This window comes from Lissotriton vulgaris, chromosome 10 (assembly GCF_964263255.1).
Source record: "Lissotriton vulgaris chromosome 10, aLisVul1.2, whole genome shotgun sequence".
NCBI lineage: Eukaryota > Metazoa > Chordata > Amphibia > Caudata > Salamandridae > Lissotriton > Lissotriton vulgaris.
Window position 1 is genome coordinate 74380187 of NC_141698.1, and position 25680 is coordinate 74405866.

A 25680-nucleotide genomic window follows, 5' to 3' on the forward strand; every position below is an offset into this window, starting at 1 on the left:
CGAAAGTAGGGCAGTAGATGCATTGCCAGGGGGCGTGAGCTCCCCACCGCGCCACATCTATCGGAGAGCCAATCATTATCTTTAATACATTCTAGAACCCTTACGTTTGCAAATTTAGATGCATTAACCGCTTCAGGGTCAATAGTCAGACTTCAAAAAATTATTTAAGAGAATCTGTATATTTGATGACGGCTGCGGAGAGCTAGCGAATATTCTCTTTACGCATATTAACCAAACTAAGCCATTCCGATATTCGCAAGAGGGATAATGCCAGAAACAAAAGGTAACAAAGAGCTAGAGGTTAACACTACTTTGGCAAAAGTGCAGCATAAACCGCAGAGTGCACTTTGGAAAGCTCCCACAACTAGTAACAAGACGGACGGACGGAGGGGAGGGGGGAGGAGAAATGCGACACGGCGGGAAGGGGAGGGGGCGGAGCGGGTAAACAAAGACGGACGTGCACGCGCTTTTAAGCTCAATGCGCATGCGCATTGAGCTTAAAAGTCACGGGCACTGCAAGGAATCGCCACGATTCCTTGCAGTGTGGATAAAGAGCGGATAAGTCCCAATACTCTCGCCTTGCTCGATGCGCATGCGCATCGACAGGCGAGACCTAAAAATAGAAGGACTACAATTTTACTTCAAGCAATGAGAGCGCCCCTCAGCAGAGAATTACAGAACAGGCAGTAAGAACATACATAAAATTTAATTTTTAAACCCAGTAACTTGCCTGTTAATTAACTAGCTTTCTTGAAACAACTGCTAACTTTCCCTGCTTTGTAAAACATAAAAAAACCTCCCACCGTTTTCAGTCGACCCTCTCAAAAAACTGGGACATGAGCTAAATTTCTTGAAATTTGCGGGGACAGCTGGTTAAAAACGGGGACCGTCCTGTCAAAACGGGGACTCCTGGTCACCCTAGACACACCTGGGAGGGGATCTCCGTAGAGTACAGAAGCTGCCACCGCAGAGCATAAGACTTCCGGTCACGTGGACAGCTCCAAGTGACGGCGTCTCCCTGTGACCGGAAGGTGAACCTCTCAGCCACCTTCTCTCGGCACATGCTGTGCCCGCAGAACCGCACGGCCTCTTTCCATCTCTATTTTAACCCATCTGTCTATAAATTGCTTTCTTTTCGCGTGCGGGCTTTTGATTGCCTGTTCTAGAAGCGAGTAATTGCGCCGGGCTCGGTTTAGCCTGCTTATCGGCCCATCTCAGCTTCCAAAAATAGCAGTGAGGGCTCCCGCCGGGCCTCGGCGAACTTCAGTGTTGTATGTTCTTGCATTTTCCCGAAGACCTACTTTTCCTGGAACTTTTAAGTTTTGAACGACAGGCCGAAAATAGCTATAACGAAGGGGCCGCAACCCCTCGCGCGCCTCGTTATTTGCGCGCTGCAGGCCCAGCACAATTTACTGAAATCGATACCTTTTTTGGTAATTTGGACTAAGTGTCGTTAGAAGCAATGTCATTGGGTCACTGTCTGTTACCTCAGTACCTATTCGTTTCTAGTGAGTTGGACACGAGATGAATACTGTATCTGGGCAGGACCTACAGGATGAACTATACTTCAGTGCTTCAAATGGGGAAAACAAGTGCAGGTACCCCCTCTCCCCCCCCCCCCCCCCCCCCCAATAAGCCGTGGAGTTTGGGCGGGGCTAGGGAGTGGGCTTGAGTGTAAGCAGTTACTGAGCTCCAGATCGAAGGTTGGTAAATTGAATACCAATACTGGCTGGGTAATACTAACATCTGTTATTGCAGTGCATGGATGAGGATGAATAATTAATTTACTACGTTCACTACCTTATGTGAAAGTACACATGGTAATGTGTCCCATGATAAACAAACTTCTGCCAAAGGATTGCAGTGATATTCTCAACTTTGTCACTCTCCTCCCGTACTCTTGCCTGACTCTTTACCTTTTCCGCAGTCTCTCATTAACCTTTTCAGCTCCTGAGCACGTATCCACTCGTTTGTCCCTTATCTTTCACTTATTCTGTCCCTTATTGTACCATCATCTTCCTTCCATGCCTGCCTCTACTTTTTCTCGCTCTGATATCTCCATGTCTCACCTTTCCCAAGTTTTCCTTTCACTTTGTCATGCCTCTGTAACCTAGATCGCTTTCCCCTTTCTCTTACTGTCTAGTGCCCATATTACTACCTCCTCCTGTCGCGCTTTCTCTCCCAGCCCTGCCTTTCCCTCTCCTCTGTCCCTCCTTGGCTCAGTCTGACCAGAGCCTCCTCACAAAACGGGTAAGAGGTGGCATTCATCCCCAAGCCCCCTCTCTCGTCCTGTTCTGCTCTCTAAAATACAATCCACTTCACACAGAGCAGTTTTCAGACCTTCATTTAAAAATGCACAATGCTAGCTGCAGGCAGACAGAGACAGGCTTGGGGTAACAGAGTGCCCACTGGAGCAACTCTCATCCTAAGGCTGTATGCACCCGTACCCTCAAAGTCCCAAGCATCTGCTCACTTTTCTCTGGTTACGGCGTTTTCTTTCTAGATGCTTCCCTTCTTTCTATTAAAAGTTTCATATTCATTCAAATGTTTTAAAGGCATCTCCCGCACCACCGAATACTGAATTGTAGTGTGAGAGGCATTCACCATGATAATGGAGACAGGACCCCCAGTAGCCACCAACCACCTCCACTGGTCTGCCTTCCCCTGACTGGCCCCTAGACTTCCTTACCTTTCTAGTTTATCTGAAGTGTGTTGGTGCAGGGCTTGTAGACTGTAAGGGTCGACTTGCGATATTTTGATACAAGTGTGCACTGGACGCACAAACTCACATAACGCATGCAAGTACACACAATCCGGCACTCAGACATTCATACACAGCATTTAATCCATTTGATACCTTTATATAATAGGAACAAATACATTTCGGCTGGTGCAGAATGCTTTCTTGTGCCTCACCCGCATCCACCATCTTAGTCACATCCCTCTCAAGTCGCTGGGTCACAGAAAGGTGCACTGATCACTTCATCAGGATACACTGTGTAAACGAGACACAGAGTGTGATCGACTGTGCAGGTACTATGTAGACCCTGCCCAGTTAATCACAGCTTAAATTCAACGCCTCTCAAACCCTTCCAGTTTAGAGAAATTCAAATAGGAGCTGATGGTGTCTTCTGAAGGAACTCTGAAAAAGGTTGCTCTTTTGGGTCAGTGGCATAAAATAAGGCCCCACTGCCCCTTCAGTGGGGGACAGGCGACATCTAGGCTGCCCCTCCGGCACCATGCACGGGCGGTGAGCAGCTGGCCTAAATGCTCCTGGCTGGGTCTGGTGCATGGAGGACTCCCTCCATGTACTTTGCATGGGGGGGGGGGGTGCCTCAAGTTTTGTTACGCCACTGTTCGGTGTGCTTACAAGCTCCTCGCACGCACTGCGGCACCTGTCCTGCCATGTTAGAGATCCCTAACCACAGCCTGCCATGCCATCGATCAGGGTACTGGTACTCTCCATGGCTAGCGAGAAATTCCGGTACTGATGGCTAGAAAATTCGGAAGTGCCAGTATTCAGTACTGGCCCATTTAAACCACTGATTTACTTGAAAAGCCACTTATAATAGAGATTGAACAATTCTACTTCGGTTTTAATAGTTATACGAAGTACCTGAAGTGTTGTCCTTTTAATATTAAAACTTACCTCTTTCATAAAGTTTTTTGCATGGTACCGGCGACTGAAGTTCTGTAGGAGCTGTTTTACGAACATGCTTGCTAGTATTTCTGATCTTCCATTTTTTGGTTGCATTCTGGGATAAATCGCGTTTCATGACCAGGTACAAGGTACCGCGCTAAGCAAGGGTTAGTTGTCCTCAAAACCCTGGCACCGAGCAGCAGCTGAAAACAGGGTTGGACTGGCATGTAGGCAGGGCCATTAAAATTATGAAATTTTGCGACTACTGCTTTTTTTTAAACATAATTATAGATTTGCCACATCATTTATCATCTGCTGCATATCTTGCAGATTTTACCCAACAAAGTTGTTTCTCGCTCAAACTGTGCAAATATCAATAGAAACGCAGCAAAACGTGTTGCTGTGTAGTCACCTTTCTGTTGCTTATTGATCTATTTGGGTGTTAAACTGGTGCTAATGAGGTGCAACCAATATCCAGACAATATTAGCAAGTGTAAAAATGACAAAATAATACGATTACTAAAAGTGCTGCTTTATGCTGCTTAATTTGCTTTTCTGTGCCTCATAATTTACTCAACCTGTTGCATAATTTTGCCCTCCCCTGCTGCATAAATCCAGTGGCCCTGCCTGTAGGGCAATATGGCAGAACCGAAATGGCTGGTCTGACAGGTTGGTGTATGGACTGTTTTTGTAGCCGTTTGTCTGCTTTTTAATGGGCCCGTTTTTAATATAAATTCCTCTGATAATTCCATATTGCCTGTTTCAAGCAAATTTGCACGTGGTCTCCCATATCTTGCAAAACACCTACACAACTTGTCTTTGGAAGTTTTAAACTGTCTTGGGTTGTAAATGGGTGCACTTTTTCTTTTTAGCTATTCACTAATGGTGGCCAATTTTAGTTTGATGCCCGGGCCTATTGTCTGACCCTGGCTAAAGAAATGTGCACTTAGCATTGTTGTGTAGGTTGTGGTGGGGGGTTCTTTTGCCAAGGCCAATGGTGTTCACAATGGGTGACAGTCTACACATTACTAGTGTGAAAGAACCTTCTGATTCTTTAAAAAAATCTAAAGCATCACAGTAAACGTGCTGTGTTTTTGTGATCCGACAACTTGAACAATATTAATATTATATTGTTATTACGATGAACTAGATTCCTGTGGTCTCAAGCATGCGCGTCTTTTCTTGTGTGAAGCTGAGTGGGAGTTCTATAAAATATAAAATGCTGAGTTTAAAGCATGGCAAGAGCATTTTATATATGGGAATAAATACCAAAATGTGCCTAACATTGTAACTATATTGCAACTCAGAGAATATTTTCTTAATTAAATTATGGAACTCGGAGGTGACTCGGAATAGCCTTCTAATGTACGTCAGAGATCTATTTTACTGCTTATAATATTTGCTAACACAATCACCCCTCCAACAACCCACTTAAATCATTGGTCTGTTGCTCTTTCATTTGTAAGAGATAGCAAGGTTGTATACTGAAGAATGCGAGTGACCTCTGCAGTGCAAAATTAAACACACAAATACTGCTTTCAAAAATAAATGTATACAAGCTAAAATAATAAAGAATGATTAAAAAAAGTGTATAAAAACAGGCTGATATTGTAATTTTCTTGTAAAGGCCTATGGCATAGAAAAATAAACATGTTGCCATAAGCAACTTATTTCTGCTGCTCACTGTTCATTTTAGAAAGACCGATCAGAAGAACGCAAGCCATTTCTCTTTTTCCTTGTTTAAACTGCAGATTTAATAGTGCTCTGTGACTTACCTTTCACGTAGATCTCTAATTCAGGTGGCATGCATTATAACACCCCCAACTTGTGAACTCAGACTTAGCTATATGAAACTCAATAGTACTTGAAGAAGAGGAAACACCGAAACCATCACACACAAAGCCTGCCTATCAGACCAGCCATGCGGTAATTGGTTGCTTCAACAACTTCGATGCATCAGATCCAAAACTGGGCTCCTGAGGCTTCTTCCTGGAGTGAGGGTCTTTCTTCCAGGAAGGTCTCGACATCCTGTTTGTTAAACCTAAGCTGGCCAGTGCTACCTTTCTCCTCCCTTTCTGATTCTCCATATCTGTGGGATATACACCCAAGATGAACATAGGAAAGAGCTAGTGCATACATTTAAGATAAAGGTTTATCTCTGGTTTATCTTTTGCTAATAATTTGTACAGTTATTTTCCTTATTGATGTCCTCCTGTCAACTCCTCTGTCAATAGTGAGAAAATATAACCCAGGTACTTTCATCTTTAAGTTGACATGCGGGAGCAGGCATTTGCACAAAGATGTGAGCATGCAGCTTATGAGACGTTCACTTGGATACTTACTACTTACACTGAAAGTTCTGTATTATTAGCTTTATACTCTACTTCTGGTCAAACGGCTAGGTGGAAGAATATTCACAAGTTGATTATTGGATGTAGCCTATGAAGTGATCCTATCAACACTGCCTGCCTCTCTAGGACTTGGAGGGGCTACAGGAGATCGGTCACTCGGTGCAACTACTGACATGTGCGGTTAAGAGTCTGTTGGCAACAGTCTGTTTTCCAAGGTTGTCGTCTCATTTTGCCTCTCCCCTGGCTGTTTCCAACTCCAGAATATTGCTGTCCATGTTGGACAGGTCAGACTGCTCACATTTTTCTGACCATGAGCAGTTTGAATTACCAAAACATTCTTATATTTCTATGATCTGAGCACATTATACCTCTTGCTTTTGCAGTTTTAAGAGCCTCTGTATCCTATGCCTATAATGCAGCTTCACCAACTCCAGTGCAGTTTCTCCCACTGGAGGACTGGACTAAAACTCTAACCCTGATTCATCGTCTTCAAGGATGTTCCAATGCATCCATACCTTCTGCTTTTTTCTGTCTTAAGGCAGCTTTTCAGGGATCCATGCACCAATCTGGACAGGACATGAAAACCTACTCCCGATCAGGTTCAACAATTGTCAATTGAAGCCACGGCGTAAGCTGGAACATGACTTCAGTGTTCTGATGGCATTCTCTGCAACGCACCCCCCATACCACCACCATCAAAGCTAGCCCTGGTCACTGAAACCCAGGGTCATAAAGTAAGCTCAGGAGAGTGAACAAAGACATTCTCTGAGCATCAAACCCACTTGGCTGTTCTACCTAGATTGAACCGAGGATTGATGTTTCCCAGACCACATCTTTGTGGGCAAAGATGGACATCTTAGTTCACCATTGCCAGATGGATAAAAGTGTGCATAACATAATGCTACATTGCATGGATTCCAACCTCCTAACCTTGGGGCAAACACCACCAGGATGACTTTGGTTGCATTCTCCCGGCATGTACCTCTGAGAAATATGTGCCAGACAGTTATATTATACTCCACTCTCATTATGTCAAAACTAAGCTCTTCCTGGAGTGATGGGCTTCCTTCCAGGAAGGTCTCTACACCCTGTTTGTTTAAGCCTAAGCTAATCAGTGCTGCCTTTCTCCTCCATTAATGATTCTCCATATCAGTGGAATGTACACTCAAGATGACCATGGAAAAGGGCCAGTGCATAAATGTATGATGACATTACACCTATGGTTTTTCTTGTGCTATTAATGTCCTCCTTTAATATAAACTGGGTACTTTTATCTTTAGATTGACCAGAACTTGTGAGTAAAAGTATGTTGTGTTATTTTATGTTAAGCGTGTTTGTAGAGCCTGCTATCACCAGTGAGGGAGTCCTTAGTCGGTCTAGGATGAGTGGGGGAAGGGGTTAATCAAAGAGCCAGGTGTGAGGCAATGGGGTATTTTAAAAGGTGTGGTTTTGCGGCTGCACTGTGAAATACAGTTACCAGCCCCGTTAGGACCCTTAGGTTTCAGTTGTCAAACCCGGGGTAGATGTGGCTCTGAGCACCAAGGCTTACACAAAGGAACACGTGTAAAGCATTTAAACAGCACCAATATAATGAAGAAACAATTACTGAGACACTCAAGAAATCCCACACCCATTTATAAAAATAGATTATATTTGTATACACTACAATGAAAAAGATACACCGGAGGGTTCCGGAGATGTATAATTTACAAGGTAAAGTAAATCAAAGCATTTCACTCCACTGCGAACAAGCACTGGCAAATTCAACAAATTTGACAATTAGAAACTTTATCCCTAAAGAAGTGGGGCTAGTTGTAATGTGGTCTCTTGGAGCCCCTTTTGGCAACCAACTCCAGAAGGGAGCCTGTCATGGGGACCAACAGGGTCCTCAGAAATAGTTACCTCAGCAATTGAAGCAGTGTACAGTTCGTTCCAGGCACTTTTATCCTTTGCAGGGCTTTCCTTTAGAAGTGGTCCTGATGCAAGAGATGAAGGATGCGAAAGATGTTCTCGGATGCTGTGGTTGCAATGTGGTTGATGGGTATCTTGCTGCGACTACTCCTCGGTCCTTGAAAGGTGTGAGGTGATCCTGGTCACGAAGTCCTCTCGGTTCTGGCAGAATTCCACGTGCCACTGGACTACTGGTTACTCAGCAATCGTGGCCACAGGACATTCCCTTCAGGGTCAATAACTCTCCCTTTGGAGGTCCCAGCTGCACTCCGACGACACTCCGCGAACTCTGCTTCAACTTTGCGCTTCTGTTCCGGGTCCGTGATGCTGCATAGTGGCGGTTGGCAGCGGGTTGAAGACTATTATTATTATTATACAGGATTTGTAATGCGCATGGCTGCCTCAGCGACGAGGCGTCCCAGCGCAACCAGAAACCAATAGAGAGAACAGGGAGGCTTACAAGCACGAAAGATTACAGAGTGGGGAACAACCATGTTTTTAGTGATTTCCGAAATGTCAGATGATTGGGGATTGCTCGAATGCTAACTGGAAGAGAATTCCAAAGTTTGGCTGCCATGAAACGAAACGAGCGACCCCCCCCCGCCCTTGCTTTCCTCACTCGAGGGACACAAACCAAACCGTGGTGTGCGGAGCGCAAGACGCACCTGGGCAAATAGGGCTTCAACAGGCCTGATAGCCCAATGGGGGCTTGCTGTCTCATGATTTTGTGCGCAGTGCACAGCACCTTAAACTGAATACGGGCTTCGATCCGCAGCCAATGCACTTTCAAAAGGACTAGTGCAACAGATTGAGATCTTGGGAGTCCCACTAGCATGCGAGCTGCCGTGTTTTGGACCCTCTGCAGGCGTTTGATACTTGCCTTGTTGACACCTAATTATAGGGCGTTTCCGTAGTCAAGCCTCGCAAGAATGGAGGCTTGCAGGATGGTTTGGCGTACACTGGGCGGAAAGAGACCAAGCAAAGGCCTCAGTCCTCTCAGGGGTCCAAAGCAGACAGCAGCAACAGCTCTGGTCTGCTTCTCAAATGTTAATCCGGAATCGAACCAAACACCCAGGTTCTTTACCGCCTCCTTCGGTAGCGGGCAGGTTTCAGATGTTCAGGCCACCACTGCTCAGACCAGAGCTCCTGGTCCTTCCCATATAAAAGAATCTCGGACTTGCTGGCATTTAGTTGAAGGCAATTAGCCTTCATCCAGTCTGAGATAATAGTCAGAACCTCTTTGAAGGACTCCAAATTGGTGCAACTTTTTTTTAGAAAAAGCAATCACCAGCTGGGTGTCGTCTGCATACTACACTAGGGACAGCCCCCTGCCTCTGGCCACCTCCGCTAAGGGTCCCACATACAGGTTGAATAAGTGGGGTTACGATAGAGCCTTGGGGTACCCCTCTACACAGGGCATGATCCTGCGAATGGAAAGGTGGCACAGATACTTGGAACGATCGCCCTTCCGGAAAGGATCGAATCCAGTCCAGAGCCTCACCTCTGACTCCGATTGTCCAGAGACGTTGGAGAAGGATCGCATGAGACACCGTATCAAAAGCGGCGCTTAGATCCAACAGGACCAAGGCCGCGGAGTCGCCTTCATCCAACCGATTTCGGATATTCTCCGTAACAGCGAGAAGAGCTGATTCGGTGCTGTGGCGGGGGCGAAACCCGTGTTGGGAAGGGTCAAAGATATTGTGCTCATGGGGCAATAGTTACCAGGATCGTCCGGGTCAAGTGAGGGCTTCTTTAATAGTGGAATGATTTTAGCATGTTTCCACGCCCTTGGAACAGAGGCAGATTTCAATGACAAATTGGCCAGTTCGAGGGCCACGGGGGCAATAGATGATTGGAACTGGCGAAAATAAGTCCCTGCCATTGGGTCCGCTGGCGAACCCGACTTGATTTTTGCACTTAAAATCTCCTGGAGCGACAGCAATGAAAAACATGTCAGGCCCCCATTCGGCCCAGCATCTGACCCTTCCAACACAGCGTCCTCACTAGGGGGATTCCCTGTAGAGAGGCCCTGATAGATCCGCTCCATTTTCTTCACAAAGTGGAGAGCTAAGACCCCACTGTGATGATTTGAAGCCACAGGAGAAGTGTTAGGCATGCCTGCGCTCTTCATGTTTTTAAGCAGCGCGAAGATGGTCTTAGTCGGGTTGGAGGTGGGCAGGATTTTATTGGCCACAAACTCAGCCCGCATTTTGCGGATGAGCTTGTGGTAATCTTTCACTGCCTCTCGATATGCTTCTTTGGCAGAAGGCTCATAGGAGCGGCGCCAGGCACGTTCCAGTTGCTTGCAACCCTTCTTTGCCTGCGTTAGTAGATCTGTGAACCAAGGATTAGATGGCCCACGTCTCTTACCCCCCGTTTTGCTGGAATGCAGCTATCCAGGCCAGCTACCAGCCAGTCCTAAAAGCACTCTTGTGCCTCCTCGATATCCGCAGGGAGCTGAGGTCTGAGCTCTGCCAACTGAGTGGTGAGCAACTCCTGATCTAACTTATACCAGGGCCGTTTGGCCACGACTACAGGATGAACCACTTCGGCTCTGCCCTGCCACCGCAGAGAGAATGGAATAACTGAGTGGTCAGTCTAAGTCGGTGGAACCGGGGAAAGGGTTTTTAGGCATTCTAAGTTGGAAAAGATGGGGTCAAGTAGATGCCCGGCCACATGTGTGCCCTCCAAGACCAGTTGCGGTAACTGAAAAGCTTCTAAGTCGACTAAGAAATTGGAAATCTCAGCCCTTCCTTCCAGCTCGAGGTGGAGATTAAGATCTCCCAAGATAGTAAAGTTAGCTATTTTACTAGCGATAGGTCCTATTTTATTCACTATGGGCTACCAACTTGCTCCAGCAAGCGTCTTCAGGTGTTGTCTCCATGTGCTGCAAACAGGAGGCCAGTCAGCTGGCCCTTGGAGTCTCTTGGCTTTGGCTTTGCTCTGGAGACAACTTCTTCTTAAGCAAGACACAGCAGGTACAGTCCCTCTGCTTTGCTAGCGACCAGGTGCAGCAGGCGCAGTCCACAACCGTACAACCTAATTACGTTGTCTGATAACTTTTCGGAGATATGTGGCTCACCATGGTTATACATAACGTGGATCTCCACCATTTCAGGAGCGTTCAATTTGCTACAGGATTTGCATTCTGGGCCCACATTAGAAGTTGTTGCCGCTTTCCTTTAAATCTTGACTTGCAAACATTTGTATTATCCCTCTTTATGCTTTTTTGACCTCCTTGATGTGACACCCTATTGAACGATCAGTTATCGTGCATTGCTGCATAAAGGATTGTTCCAATAACAACCTTCGTAAGATATTAGTACCTCAATTGGTGCTGTTAGGCATTTTTTAGTTTTGGGCATATACAATTAAGTCCTGATGATAATCCCGATATTATAAAGGTGGATCGAAATGTCGTTGACATACACTACCATGACTATTGCGAATGTTTTAAATAATAGCATTGGTACTTCAAAATAATATATGATCTAATCTGTTCAGTGTTTTTACGGTCACTAGGAAAATGTCTACCTGTTCAGTTTCTTTGTTCCTTCCCACTTTTATTTCTCTGTGAGTTATAGGATTGAATAAATATAATTTTTTCTCCATTTTTTGTTGTTTTTTTTCTTACTTAGAATGTATCTTTATTCTACAAATATTGTTTAGTAAGAATTCACAGGAAGGGACCACATGTTCCTTTACAAATATTTGTACCCTTGGTCTCTTATATACCTTTGGGTTCCTTTGTCTATGAAAGCTCCCAAGTACACCACAGAGCCTTGTTCTATAAGGCACTTACTTTCCTTGACAGTCAGGGCTGCCTGCTGCAGAGCCTGAATCACTTTCTTGAGGTGGATCAAGTGATCCTCCCAGGTGGAGCCAGATACAGCTGTCATCGAGATAAGCTACACTGAAACTGTCCAGACCTGAAAGTAATCTATTCACCAACCTCTGGTAGGTTTCAGGTGCATTTTTAAATCCAAAGGGCATCACTTTGAATTGAAAGTGATCTTCAGGTGTAGACAAAGCAGAACTCTCTTTGGCTCCAGGGGTGAGGGCTATCTGCCAATAACCTGATATCAGGTCAAAGGTACTCAGATATTTGACTGTCCCCAACCTAGTAATGAGGCCATCAGCTCTTGGTATGGGGTGGGTGTAAGTCTTGCCGACTGATTGTGAGTTTAGCAGTATGGGAGCGGGACCGCAATGCCGCCGCCACCACACGCACACACCACCAAATCCCTGTGCACACCGCCCGCCAGGTTACAACTTTTACGGTCACTGGTGGGTGGTTCTTTGGCGGTGCCTATGAAATGGGCACCACAATGGTAACGTCGAAGGCAGTACCTGCACGGCATGGACTGGTGCAGTCCATGCTGACCAGGTGCTGGGGTACATGCACACATAGAATTTGGAAATTGCCCACCGATCTGGTCCCAGTCTTGGTGGCCAGCTGCAGCTGGAATTTGTCCGACCCCTGCTGCCAAAGTGAGAAACCTTGGCTGCTTATGTGACGCCCAGCTCAATTTCTCAGCTCAGATCAATCTGCTCACATCTGCTTGTTGTTTCCTTATAAAGGTGCTGCGTAAAATTCTGACTTTTTTACCTATGGACTTGCCGGAAATCGTTGTGGTGGCCCTAATTCTTTCCCGCCTAGACTACTGTAATGCCCTGTACCTAGGCATTGGAAAACTCCATATCTCGAAACTTCAATCCTTACAGAATGCAGCGGCACGCACTTTGTTAAACATTCCTAAATATAGTCCCATATCTGGTGCCGTTAGAACTCTACACAGACTCCCAGTCAAACAGAGAATTGAGTTCAAAGCACTCTGCCTGGTCCACAAAGCCCTATATGAGGTTGGGCCTAATGATTACCACAAACTATTCCAATGGCAAACCCCTCCCCCCCCCCACCCCCAGCCGAATGTTAAGATCGGCCAATAAAGCCCTGGCCCACGTTCCTAGAGTGAACAAGAGCAGATGGGGAGGAAAATGTATCTCATCCATGGCGTCTAAGCTCTGGAACGAGCTTCCCCTCAATATTAGGCTAATCCCATCCAAGTCTCAGTTCAGGAAACAGGTCAAAACATGGCTTTGACTCCCCCTTATAGCTATCTAGCATTGCCTGACTCTCGACCTCTGCTCTTTCTTGCTTCCTCTAGCGCCAAGACACCCCGGCATTTGTGCGCTTCAAAAGCCCTGTACTTACTTACTTACAGGGGGACACTACTTGTGCCCTGCTGCGTGCACCCAATAGCCCTGAGGCAACTGGAGGCCCTGTAGGGCACTCTTTGTTTTCTCTCCGTCACGGTTTTCATGGAGTAGGAATCACCATGAAATCCGCAGCCGAGAGGAAGCGCATAATATGCTGGGTGGGACCGCGGCAGTCCCGCCAAGCAGATTGCCGCCTCAAGACCGCTGCATCACTGCCGTGGTGCAATGGCAATCTACCCACCCAAGTTGTAATAGGCAGTCGGACAACCGGTGCGGTTGTGGCTGGACCGAAACCGCTGAACCACCATGAGACTGGCTTTCCGTGGACCACCAGACTGATTACTAGTGACCGCATTGATGCCCCTTCAGTTCACATAGAACCTCATCTCGGGCTTCCCACCGTTTGGGATTAGACTTGAGCAGGTGTTGAGCATGCAGCCAAGAGTGGCACGGTGTGCGGATAGTGGTTGGTCTGTGTGGGGTGTCTGAATTTTGTCCGTGTGGGCGAGTGCAATGTTGGGTTTAGTTGGTGTGGTGATGGTGAGTGTGGTAGAATGCAAAAGTGTTTGCAGAAGAAAGTTTCTTGAATGGTGTGTAGTGCAGTGTGACAGCTGTGCGGTGAGCGACAGCCAGGGTTGAGTGCATGGAACAATATGGTGAGTGAGAGATGAACCAGGGTTTCCTAGCACTGGGTCCAGGCACTTTAGTGATTCGGCGGCCATTAAGTAGGTCCTGGGAGGTGGGAGGAGCGCGATGAGGGGTGCCGGAAGTGTAAGAGCTGGAAACAGGAGAGGCAGAAGGAGTGAGAGGAGAAGGTAAGAATTGGTTGGGAAAAGGGGGCAGTGAGAGCAGGATTTGGCAACAAGGAGCAGAACAAGGGTAAAAAACGAGAAAGAGGTGAAATAAACAATAGAAAGAAGTGAAAATAGCTGAGAGTACTAAATGCCAGCTGAGGGAGGTTGCAGAGAGCAAAAGAGGCCATGATGGCAGGTAGGGGAAAGACGGGAGACACAGTGGGGAAAAAAAATGTTGAGGCAGAGTCCAAACAGGCAACAAGTCGGAAATAAGGCAGGACAGAGAGATGGGGTCAAAAATAGATGACAAACGCAATGGCAAAACATACAATTGCAGAACATATAATGGCAAAACAAACAAATGATGGTAAAATAGACAATCCGGAGAGAGACAGCGACAAGGAAGAGAATTGCAAGGCGAGCCTCTCAGTGCACAGGATAATGTTCTGAAAAGGGGATGTCTGATCGACGGACCAGCCACAGATAAGTCCAAGGGGGTAGGACCTGCCTAATTACAAGGGTGTTGGATCATGCTTCTTATGAGACATACACATGGATATTTATTAATTACACTGAATGCTCTGTATTAACAACTTTATATGCAAATTCCGGTCACCCCACTAGTTGGAAGAGTACTCACAAGTTAGTAATTTGATGTAGACTAGGACATTAGTCACAGAATTACCATAAAGGAAACCATATCCTCTTCCCATGTTGCGGTTATCCTACTACTGACAATTTGTCCACTTGCATTTTTGCTTCTCAGTTTTTCCTTTCTATAATATTTAGCTCGACCTACTCATCTCCATTCTCCTTGTCTAACCTCCTTCTTCACTTTTATTGAAATCCTTTTATCTTGCCACTTTTTCGCCTTACAATATCTTTCGGCTGTACCCAGCTCCCCCCGCGTCTCCCCACATATAGGTATCCCTTGTACCTAGTTTGCTCGCTCATCCTTCAGTCTTCTGCTTTCCATGTCTCTTGACACTTTTCCCTCCTCTTAAACTGCTCATAAGCATCTCCTGTCAGCTTCTCTCCCTTCCCTCTTTTTTCCTTTTCCCCCATTCCTCTGTGATCACACCAGTAATGGAACCTTTTTGTTCTCTTGATTAAAAGTTGCTATTTGTCTCTGTGGTCTCATTTCTCCAGGAAGAATTGGCGAATTCACAAGAATAATATTGCATTTTCTAAATTGGAATTGACCAAGTAGGTCGCTGCACTCAGCCCCCGTTCTTCATTTAACTGCTCATAATCTCACGGGAAATACTTGAGACTAGGCGCTAATTTTAATGTGGAAAATTCATTAGCACTCGATGCAAGATTGGGCACATACCCTGCGAATTACGTTGGCCTGGAGTCGCTAAAATGCGGTTCATGGAATCCCTTTACAGCACTGACTGGAGCTTTATTTATGGTTTGTCATTGAAAACATCTTCCATGTTAACAACATGAGTTTCCGGAAGTAAACTTGTGAGATGGAAGGTCATGCTTGTACCAAGAGGATATCTTTGATATGTATAGGTAGAATATGCTCACCTCCGTGTGTTTGCCCTATGCGAGTAAGTAATTGGGGATTACCCCGGTAAGGAATCCATCAGCCAACCTCATTGATTTCTTCAGATTTGTTTTGAATGAGAAAGCTGAGGCTGCATTGGCGCAGTCTTTTCATGGCAATGGTGAGGTGTGGTGACCTTGGTTTCTCATATGCATTGCTCTAGACCAGGGTTCTTCAAAGTCGGTCCTAGAGGGCCGGAGCCATGCCAGATTTTTTTTAGCATATGTCATCTTAAAAATCTGGACTGGATCTGGCCATCCAGGACAGACTTTGAAGGCGCCTGCTCTAGACTCTCCTTGCCCTAAGACTGAATCCTCCCTCAGAAGGCTATCTAGACACCTTAAGGGCATCAGCGTGGCTCTTCCCCGTTTCGCATCCTGTTAACTAGGTTAGCCCAGAAGAACATCTGACCTTCTCGACTTTTCTCCTTAGAGTGGCCCAGCCCATTACTTGTTGGTTGTTCCAAGGTATGCTACATAGTCATTTGATTATTTGTTAACCCGCCATGTGCCTGTTATTTTAAATTACTTTCCCCCATTTAAACTGTTTAATCATACCATAATCCGCTATATGCTGCTGAGCACAGAAAGAAGGTAATGTAAAGTATAAAAATGCATTAAAAATGAATTAAGATTGAGAAGCAATTACAAAAATAAGCAACATTTGGTGGGGACCAAAGCATGGATACGTAAACATTTTACACTGCAGGGGGCAGGAAGGCAGTGCTGGGGTAGTGCAGTGTCTGTGCTGTGACCCAGTCAAGTGTTTGTGCTGCCTAGGTTATACTAATTCTAGTGAGGAGGTTAGTGCTGGCCACAGATTCATGCTGGTGACAATTACTGTTTGTGATGATGTATGGTACTCTGTATTATATATATATATATATATATATATATATATATATATATATATATATATATATATATATATATATATATATATATATCTATAGATATAGATATATAGATATATCTCTTGCCATAAAGAGACAGAGGTAATTTCATGTCATATTTTAATGTCAGTCATATAGTTCAGGAAAACTACTAACATATAACAAAGTATGAAAAATGAATGAAAACACTCAAGGGGACACTGAGAAAAGGTGACTTTGTATTTCATCGGCTCTTATGTGTATCAGTGTTGTGTCATGCTATAAACAAATAATTCCACAAGAGGAATATGGTCCTGACCGTGCTCTGTACTGACAGGGACTTAGTGAGTGAATTAGCAGAAAGCAGTGACTGTGTAAATAGGCCCCAAGCTGACTCTGGTACAACACAGGGTCCCAGTTGATGATCTGGTAATGGCGCCGTCATGTATTGTTCTTGTGGATTCACTGTTGGCTCTAAAAAATATTGATGTTTCCTCCTTGCAGGCAGTTCATCCTTTGGTCTCATCAAGACCAGGAAAATGGGGCTCCTTATGGTACATTCTATAGAAACAAACATTGGCAAAAGGAAATGCCTTTTTGGGCTGTTGGCCTCGCCACTGCTTCTTTTTGGGTGGCTATGCAGCAACCGGCAAAAAGTACCATAGACTTGATGGCGCCCCCTGCAGGAGGTGATTGAGTGGCCCTGAAGTCTCTCATATCTCACAGATATTCACTGGCCTTGGGCTGAATGGAGGCCCTCTAAAGAGTTGGGGGTCCCCTGAAGGTCTGGTGGTCACTCATGTCTCAGCCCAGTGAGACATGAGTGTTAGTCGATAGGGATCAGGAAAAGTAACATATTACATTACTTAGCCGTTCTTAACGTTGCTAAATCTGCTGTAACACTTGTTTGGTTTCTGTTTTTAACAAAGCTTTAATTTCACAAGCAGTTTTTTAGAGAGTTCATTCACCTCTAAACAGCACTCGACTGATGGATATCACGTGGGATTCTTATACCGAGACCTTTCATTCCTAGTCCTTTAGTTAGAAAAAAAATGCATGAAGTAAAATTCATAGTGCTGTAAACAAAGGGGTTTGGAGTGGAATTTAGGGATTCTTTTGCAGGTCTGAATGTTCTACAAGTAACGGTATTCTTCAAAAGAGGTGCAGATTTCTCCCAGTGTGAGAACTGTACATAGGAATGTCATTTGCCTTGACTACATTAAGGGTAAACATTGTTAGAAAATGGCTCAGTTTAGTTACAAGCCACGGATTCTTAAACAACATAGGCAGCGTGACAGCTCTCAGGGTGGTGTAAGTGTTGCTATCCCCAAATGCCTTCTGTTGTATAAGCAGTTTTAAGTTTCATGTTCATTGCTCACCCTGAAGCCATCTTGGTATTTCAGGACGGTGTAAAACTGCTACTCACTCCCACTTCTCAACCTTGTCAGTCTGTATTTCTTGGAACTGACAAGTAGTCTGTGCTCTTTTTGTTCATAAATGTATTGTCACCCTCTCTCAGAACAGATATTTACACAGATCTACATGTGTGTCGTTGGTGACTTTCTTCAAGTATTACACTCTTTTCTGTTCTGCACCTATTTTTGGTGTGTCTCTTGTGTCCTGTCCAGGGTTTTCGCTGTCATCATTCTCTTTCACCTGTTTTCTGTTTCCTCGACACACTTTCTCCCTCCTATGTTCCTGTCATTTGTTTTGCTCACTTTTTCACTCCTCTGTATATCTTCCTCCTCAGCATTTTTGTTTGCCTATTCTTAACTCGCTGCTATTCTCTCTTTTCTGGCACCATCACTTAACCTTCCTTCATGTCTGCTTTTTCGCTTTTCTCTCAGTTTGCCTTCACATATAATTAGTAAGTGATCAGTTTGGCAAACAACATACAGCTATTCATGTTACCACACAGTTATTGCTGCTGTTTTGATGAATTCCCTTGAAAATAAATACTTGTGACTTAGGTTTTAAGTGTTTTAAGTGTATATTCTTCGGTTACAGGTGCAGTGATTTCATGGAATTATTTTTCTTTTACTAATGTGGCCTATAGTATATTTGTAAAATATGAGTGCAAGAGTCTATTTTATGTTTTGCTTTAACATTTTCATCACCTTGTTAATTTTTCTAGTTTTTGTTGTCTGATGTTTCCTAGATAAACACTCAACTTTACAGCCTTAAGGAGAAGCAACAACTTGCTGATCTCATCAGCACCATGCTGGCCTACAACCTCACCTACCATCAAGAGCGGTCTCCTGATGGACAGTACCTGTATAAACTGGACCCGTAAGTATATGTGTGTGTGTGTGTGTATGTATGTGTATGTATATAAATTGTCTTCTTGTCCATTTGCGTTGTCATTTATCTCCTGTGCCACTCGCACTTGAAGCAGTAGAAGTCTGCTATTCTTAGATATGATAATTGCAACAAACTCTAACCGTCCACAATACCACCAGAAAATGTACATCTCTCCCAAGACTTATTAGCATTCAGGGTATTCCTGCACCTATAGAGCACATCACAAGCTCTCCCAGACCCACTTCATTGGGATTGTGTTAGGATCTTTGTTTCTGTTGGATACTTCTAACCACAGATTCCTCACCTTAGAATACTTCTCAGGCACTAAACTGGAGGAAGAAAACTTTCTCTATAGCAGTGCTCTCACATGCTGCTAGGAGGCTCTGTTGGCTCCACACTGATTCCACATAGCCCCCGAAGTGACGGAGCCAGAGCCGCATATAACCCCCCCCCCCCGCACGCTGACATCATTCCTTTTTTCTGCACATTCCCACACAAATCCAGAACTCCGCTTCAAACTTTGTCAGATTTTCTGACGACTTCTCAAACAATTCCACCAGTGTGCTAGGGAGCACTGTCCCCTCCCAAGATAACAGGTTAATAAGCCAAGCAATGAGGAAGAGATGTAAGAAGCAGATGTCGGTCCAGGACTGGCACAAGGGGTGTCTTTGGTGTCTGCACCTGGGCCACAACTCTGAAGTCCTGCGATAAGTCTATCTCTTGCACATGAGAAGTAGTTGTGGTCTTCACATAGGTCATGCTTTTGAATCAAGGTGCAGACCTGGTCTCAGTCTCAAGGCTGTTTCGCCCCAACTGCTCCACTTCGCCACTCAGACTGCAAAGTGAAGGTGCGAGGGTGTCACAGTGTCATTCGCGCACCTTCAAGATCTCCCACCTTGGAACTGATTGCTCAGCTGGATCTGACACACTAACTCAGGGCCTGTGCCATGTAGCACCTATCTGCAGAGGCTCCATCATCTTTCTGATTCTGATCTTATAGCAGAGCAAGGGGCATACCAAGATGTTGGTGATTGTGATGGCTTGCTCCTCACTCACTATATTGATGATCATTATACATTATTTACAGAGTGCCAGTTGACTTGACTCCTCCCCTGAGACAAAGCTTGCCTCTCCATTTGAGCCACCAGTGGAAGAGTGCCTTGTTTGTGGTGGTAGTCCAGACGGCAGCTAAGGCACCAGAATTACAGCTACCCTCCGCTGAGACCAAAACGAATGCCCTCTCTGAGATCTTACAATCTGGACCAGCTACTTCGTAACCCTCCTGCTTTCCTTTAATGAGGTCTCACTGATACTTTAATGGCTGTGTGGTCAAGGCCTTTCTTTTGGATTCAATATTAACTCCTAGGTTGGCAATCCATTATGTAAGATAGAAGGGTCTTACAAATGGTTCAAAATAGCTATGCCTTACCCCTTCTTTCTTCTCCATCAACTAATTCTCCAACACCAGAGCAAAATTCTGATGATCACCTCTGCATTTGGTTGCAGGATGTCTTGCTATTGCTCTCCAGAGGAGCCATTGATAGGGTTCTGGACTCCGAAAAGAGGAGGGGGTTGTTACTCTCACTATTTCTTCATTCTGAAGAAGGACGAAGGCTCAGCCCTATTTTGAACCTTTTCCTGCAGAAGGACAAATTAAAAATGCTCACCCTGGCCTAGAACCTGTCTGCTCTGATCGTGGGCAACTGGACGGTTTCCTTGGATCTACAGGCCATCTATTTGCAAATATCCATCCTGCAGACCCACAGATATTATTTGCAGTTTAAGGAAGGCCAGGAGCATTTCAAGTTTGATGTGCTCCAATTTGGCCTTAAAAATAGTGACGGCCCATACAGGTAAGCACTGTGAGGCGGGGTGGGGAGGGGGTGGAAGTGGACATACGAGGGATCGCCACTTAACTTGTGCTAGCTGCATTGCTGACTTGGCGATAAGGTGCACGAATAGTAAGTGGTTTGTTTTAGGTATTTATTTTATTTTCACAATCACGTTGGATGTTGTCTTCCACCCTTGCCCCGCCCCACTGTACTTACTTGTACGGGCTGCCACTGCTTACCAATGTGCGCAAGTGTTCATGAAAGTAATACTAGTGGTTGCCGACCATCTTCGGGGGTAGGGTATAGCAGTATTCACATACCTCAGCATCGGGCTGTCAGTCATAGACCACCTCCAGATGCCTGTAAATCGCTTGACATTGTTGAGGCTCACTATCTGTCAACAAGCAGTAGTCCCGCCTGACCCCTTTTACGGAGTCTTCCATTCATAGGATCCATCCTGGAACCTGAAGTTCAGGACATTCCCTCAGTTGCTAAGAGGCCAGGACTTCGGGCCATGATCCAGATGTTTCAAGCTCAAACTTGAAACCGGGTGCAAGTTGCAGTGAAGATTCTTGGCCTCTAAGCCCCCTACTTTCTCCTCATCTATGCCAGTTGACTCATGCAGGCTCTGCAGTGGAATGTGAAGTTCAAATGGGCCTACTATAAAGGCAGTCTGACAGATGACATCCAGGTTTTGGAGGAGATGACTCAAAATCTATAGTGGAGGGTACCCTAAGGCAATTGGTCCTGCAGCAAGCCCCTCTCCCTTCGACACTCAAAGCTGATAGTGGTGAAGGACTGCTGGTCTAGAGAGTCCTTTTGGGGGGTAGAGAACAGAATACTCTGGTCCCCAGTAGAAGGCCAGCTCCACATCAGTCTTCTGGAGATGGTGGCTATTTATCTGGCTCTGAAGGCCTTCCTGCCCTCCATCAAGGGAGATTGCTGCAGGCTCTCACAGACAGCACCACTGCTATGTGTTATTGTAACAGTCAGAGCAGGGTGGGGACCTGTGCAAAGAGGATTTGCATCACTGGTTGGTAGAAGCACCCGGACATATTCCTGGTTGGCAGTTACCTGGCGGGGTCCCTGAATGCTAGAGAGGAGGAACTGAGCAGATGTCTAGCAGATTACGCGTGACGACTACATACCAAGGTCGCGCAGTGCGTTTTGCACCAATGAAGAGAGCACTGGCTAGACCTTTTTGCCAGTGTTGAGACAATACAATGTATTTCTGCAAGAAAACTCATTAGGAGAGGCATTCTGATTGAAGAGCAATAAGGGACTTCTGTACACCTCCCCTTTGCTTTCTCTTCTGCCCCGAATTCCGAAGATCAAGAACAACTGGTATCAAGTCATCCTGACCAGGACATTGTTAAATCCAGAACTTCTGAGCATCTGTCCTTCAGTCAGGCTGCCACTTTGGGAGGACCTCCTCTCTTGGGAGAAGAACAGGGTTCTTCACCTGAATCTACCCAATCTACACCCCCATGCACGAAGATAGAGCAGAGGCAGCTGACCGCGTTTGATTGCCTCCTGGACTAGTAGATATCATACTTGCCACTGAGCACTGCTCCACAAAACCCATTTGTGCTAGGCACTGGGACATAGTTGTGACCTGTTCAGTGCCTCCAGCACAAATCCCCTGTAGACGAAGCTGTCAGATGTTTTTATTTTGTGTTGTGTTTAGCCCAGCAAGGACTTGGCAGTAGGCAATATAAAACTTTATTTGTTGGTCTTTTTTTTTTTTTGCTGAACCAACCGCCCTTGTTCAAATCACCTGTAGGGAGGAGGTGGTTTAACACAAGTTTCCTCCCATGCAGTTTGTAATGCCACAGTGGGCCCTTCACTTGATCTTGATATTCCCATTTTTTACCCCCTTGAAGCCATTGCATAGTCCCTCTAAGCGCCTTCTTATCTTGAAAGACGGTATCTCTCATTGTGAATATGTCAGTTTGTCGCATGAGTGAACTACAAGCTCTTTTAGTGCACCCTCCCTGACCCACTTGTGCTGACGACTCGGTGGACTTCCTACCTAAAACTGTGGCTTCCTTCCATGTTTGACATTCCATCACTTTACCATAGTTTTTTGCTCCTCTTCACCCCTCAAAGGAGGAAGAAATGCTCCCAACAGCTGGTTCTCAAAATAGATTTAAGTTTTTGCATAGATCGTACCAAGGATATGCTTTTCTGGGTCCTCTATCCGCCAACATAGTAAGAATCGACCTTTCTCCGAACAATCTAGCTCTTTGTATAGGATCAACCCGCAAATTGAATATGTTTCAGTTTGTGCATGTTTTCCTGTGGTTACGAATGTATATTAATATTTAGTGATGTTAGAGTATTAAATAGGAGTGCTCGGAGTCTGAACTAGTGTAGAGTCAGAAGTGTGACAAAACTTCCTGTGCTCTGAGCACTCTTCGAAGTTCAAGTCCAGTCTTTGTTTTTTGTTTAACCTGGACTACGCCTACGCTCCTTCTTTCACCTCCGTGATTTACTTGGACCTACTTCTGTGGGGTGGTTGGGTTATTGTTTGAGAAAACAAGCTAAATGTAGCTTTTCTGGGCTCCTCTTTTATTGCCCAACGTAACTTCCTGGGTGACCGCACCTTGACACTGGATCCTCCCAATCAATTGAAGCGTAACCTGAAGGGGCGGGATGATGAAAGCGTGACAGCCATGACTGAGTAGCATTCCCTAATCACGTGAAGCATAACCTGAAGGTGCGAGATAATGACAAACTTGACAACCATGTCTGTCACGTGACCTCTACTCTGAAGGGGAATGGTTAATCCACTGCTTTAAAGCTGCAAAGAGGTCATTGTCTTTGTTGGGGTTAGACAGGTAGTTCTTCATTCACTCTGTTCTTTACTACTGTCGCAGTGTGGTTTAATGTGATAATCTTTATGCCTCTTAAGTTCAGAATATATATATATATATATATATATATATATATATATATATATATATATATATATATATATATATATATATATGATTAATTCCCTATGGCATTTCTGAAAATTCTATGTCTAATAACTTTGGCGTTTGTGGACGGAATCGGCTGAAATTTTCAGGAAAATGGCACATTTTGTTTCTGAGCAGCCCCTGAAAATTTGGTGGGGTTTCGTCAAGGGGGGGCCGAGAAAAAAGGGGGGTCCCAAAACGCGTTTTTCCCATTCATTTTTCCATAGGGCGGTTGGACTCACTTTTAGCTCGAACGGCTGAATGGATTTGCACGAAACTTGGCAAAATTGTAGGGACTGTTAGCCCGATGTGCCTTTGCTAGGTCTCAATATATGTGCTTCAGTGGATTTTGAGAAATTAACGTTTAAATCAAGATATATATCTGTAACAGCGCTCCGGGCAGCGATCCGGTCCGCTTACTTTTCGCGTTTCGGAACTTTGCGCGCAGAAAGCTGATTGGCTCTCCGGTGTCTGTCAACATTCTAAACAGTCCGGAGCGGCCGCCATCTTGTCTCTCGGTAGGATCGAGAGAGAAGAAGAGGTGAAAAACGAAGGGGGAATTTAATGAAAGGGGGCAAGGTATCCCCCTCTTGACCCCCTAGGAATGTTGTTGGGGTTATTAAAGGGTCCCGTGGGGAAAAGAAAAAAAAAATGATTTTTCACGGTAGAAGCGCTTCACGGGCCGCGAACTGGGCCGCAAACTGGTAGCGAAACGGGAATTCGCCATTTTGTGCTTCGTTAATTAAATTACTAGGTATAAGGGGGTGCGGGAGACGTATCCTAATCCCCTATGTTTCCTGAGGGTGGCTGAGGAGGCTGATATATGTTGATACATCTCTTCCAGCGGCTGTGCGTGAGCTTTTTTTTTTTTTGCTGCGTGACAGTCCGGAGCGGCCGCCATCTTGTCTCTCGGTAGGATCGAGAGAGAAGAAGAGGTGAAAAACGAAGGGGGAATTTAATGAAAGGGGGCAAGGTATCACCCTCTTGACCCCCTAGGAATGTTGTTGGGGTTATTAAAGGGTCCCGTGGGGAAAATAAAAAAAAAATATATTTTTCACGGTAGAAGCGCTTCACGGGCCGCAAACTGGTAGCGAAACGGGAATTCGCCATTTTGTGCTTCGTTAATTAAATTACTAGGTATAAGGGGGTGCGGGAGACGTATCCTAATCCCCTATGTTTCCTGAGGGTGGCGGAGGAGGCTGATATATGTTGATACATCTCTTCCAGCGGCTGCGCCATCTTGCCTTTTTTCCAATGCCACAATTTTGTCGTGCACGGCAGCCATTTTAGATGCCAGGCTGGTCCCAGGCTATCACCTACCCCTGCGGATGTAGTTTATGGCCCCAGCTGTAGAGAATTCAGACATGCCAACCCTCCCGATTCAGGCGTGTGACTACTGATTTCAGTGCTAGTCTCCCGCCTCCCGATTTCTGCAAGCAAAAACCCGGGGGCATATTACGAACAACTAGCGATAATTTTTGTCTCTAACTTGTTTAGAGACAAAAATTATCGCCGCACATCGGCGATTTTTATCGCAGATAAACCTTGCTATTATCGCAGAAAAGTCAGCGATATTCATGTATTATCGAGCAAATGCTCTTAGCCATGTTATCCACCTCCCATTGGATAACATGGCTAAGAACTGCTCAGGGCAGGTGTTAGATTTTGGAGATATTCGCGCTTAGCGCGAATATCTCCAAAAATTGGTAATAGGAGATAGCGATGTTAGGGACTGTTTCCAGTCGCTAACATCTTGGCACGCCACTTTGCATGTCATTAGTGATAAGTATCACTGACATGCAAAGCGGGGCCCAAGATGGTCGCTATCTCCTTTTAGCTGTCACTAACTGGTGTTAGCGACAGCTTGGTAATAGGGAGATAATTTTATCTCCGCTTTCATGGCTTTTAAAGCCAAAAAAGCGGAGATAAACCCCCTTGATAATATGCCCCACGATTCCTTGGGGGTTTCAGCTGACAGGGCTTGGTATTGTGTTACATGGTTCTAGAAGAGGTGATAAACCATTTAAGCCTCATGAACAAGCGCATGGTCTTTTAAAGATTTGTGAAGTACTCGGGGCGGCGGTGTGTGTGTGCCCTCTTTCAGGAGCGGGCGGGGGGGCACTGCCAGCAACTTGCCAGGTCAGGTAGTGTTCAACACGTGCATCACCCTTTCTCTGCCTGCTATTGCGCTCCATGCTTCGGA

At 45.4% G+C, this 25680-nt stretch overlaps 1 protein-coding gene across 1 annotated transcript in view; it reads left to right on the forward strand.

Annotated features, from left to right (window-relative positions):
• CHTF18 (chromosome transmission fidelity factor 18) overlaps positions 1-25680 on the forward strand; it is a 314022-nt gene that overhangs the window by 150868 nt on the left and 137474 nt on the right. The window contains exon 18 of the mRNA XM_086940533.1: positions 18540-18670. Coding sequence (XP_086796659.1) covers positions 18540-18670 — 131 coding nt within the window. The remainder of the gene's footprint in view (positions 1-18539; positions 18671-25680) is intronic.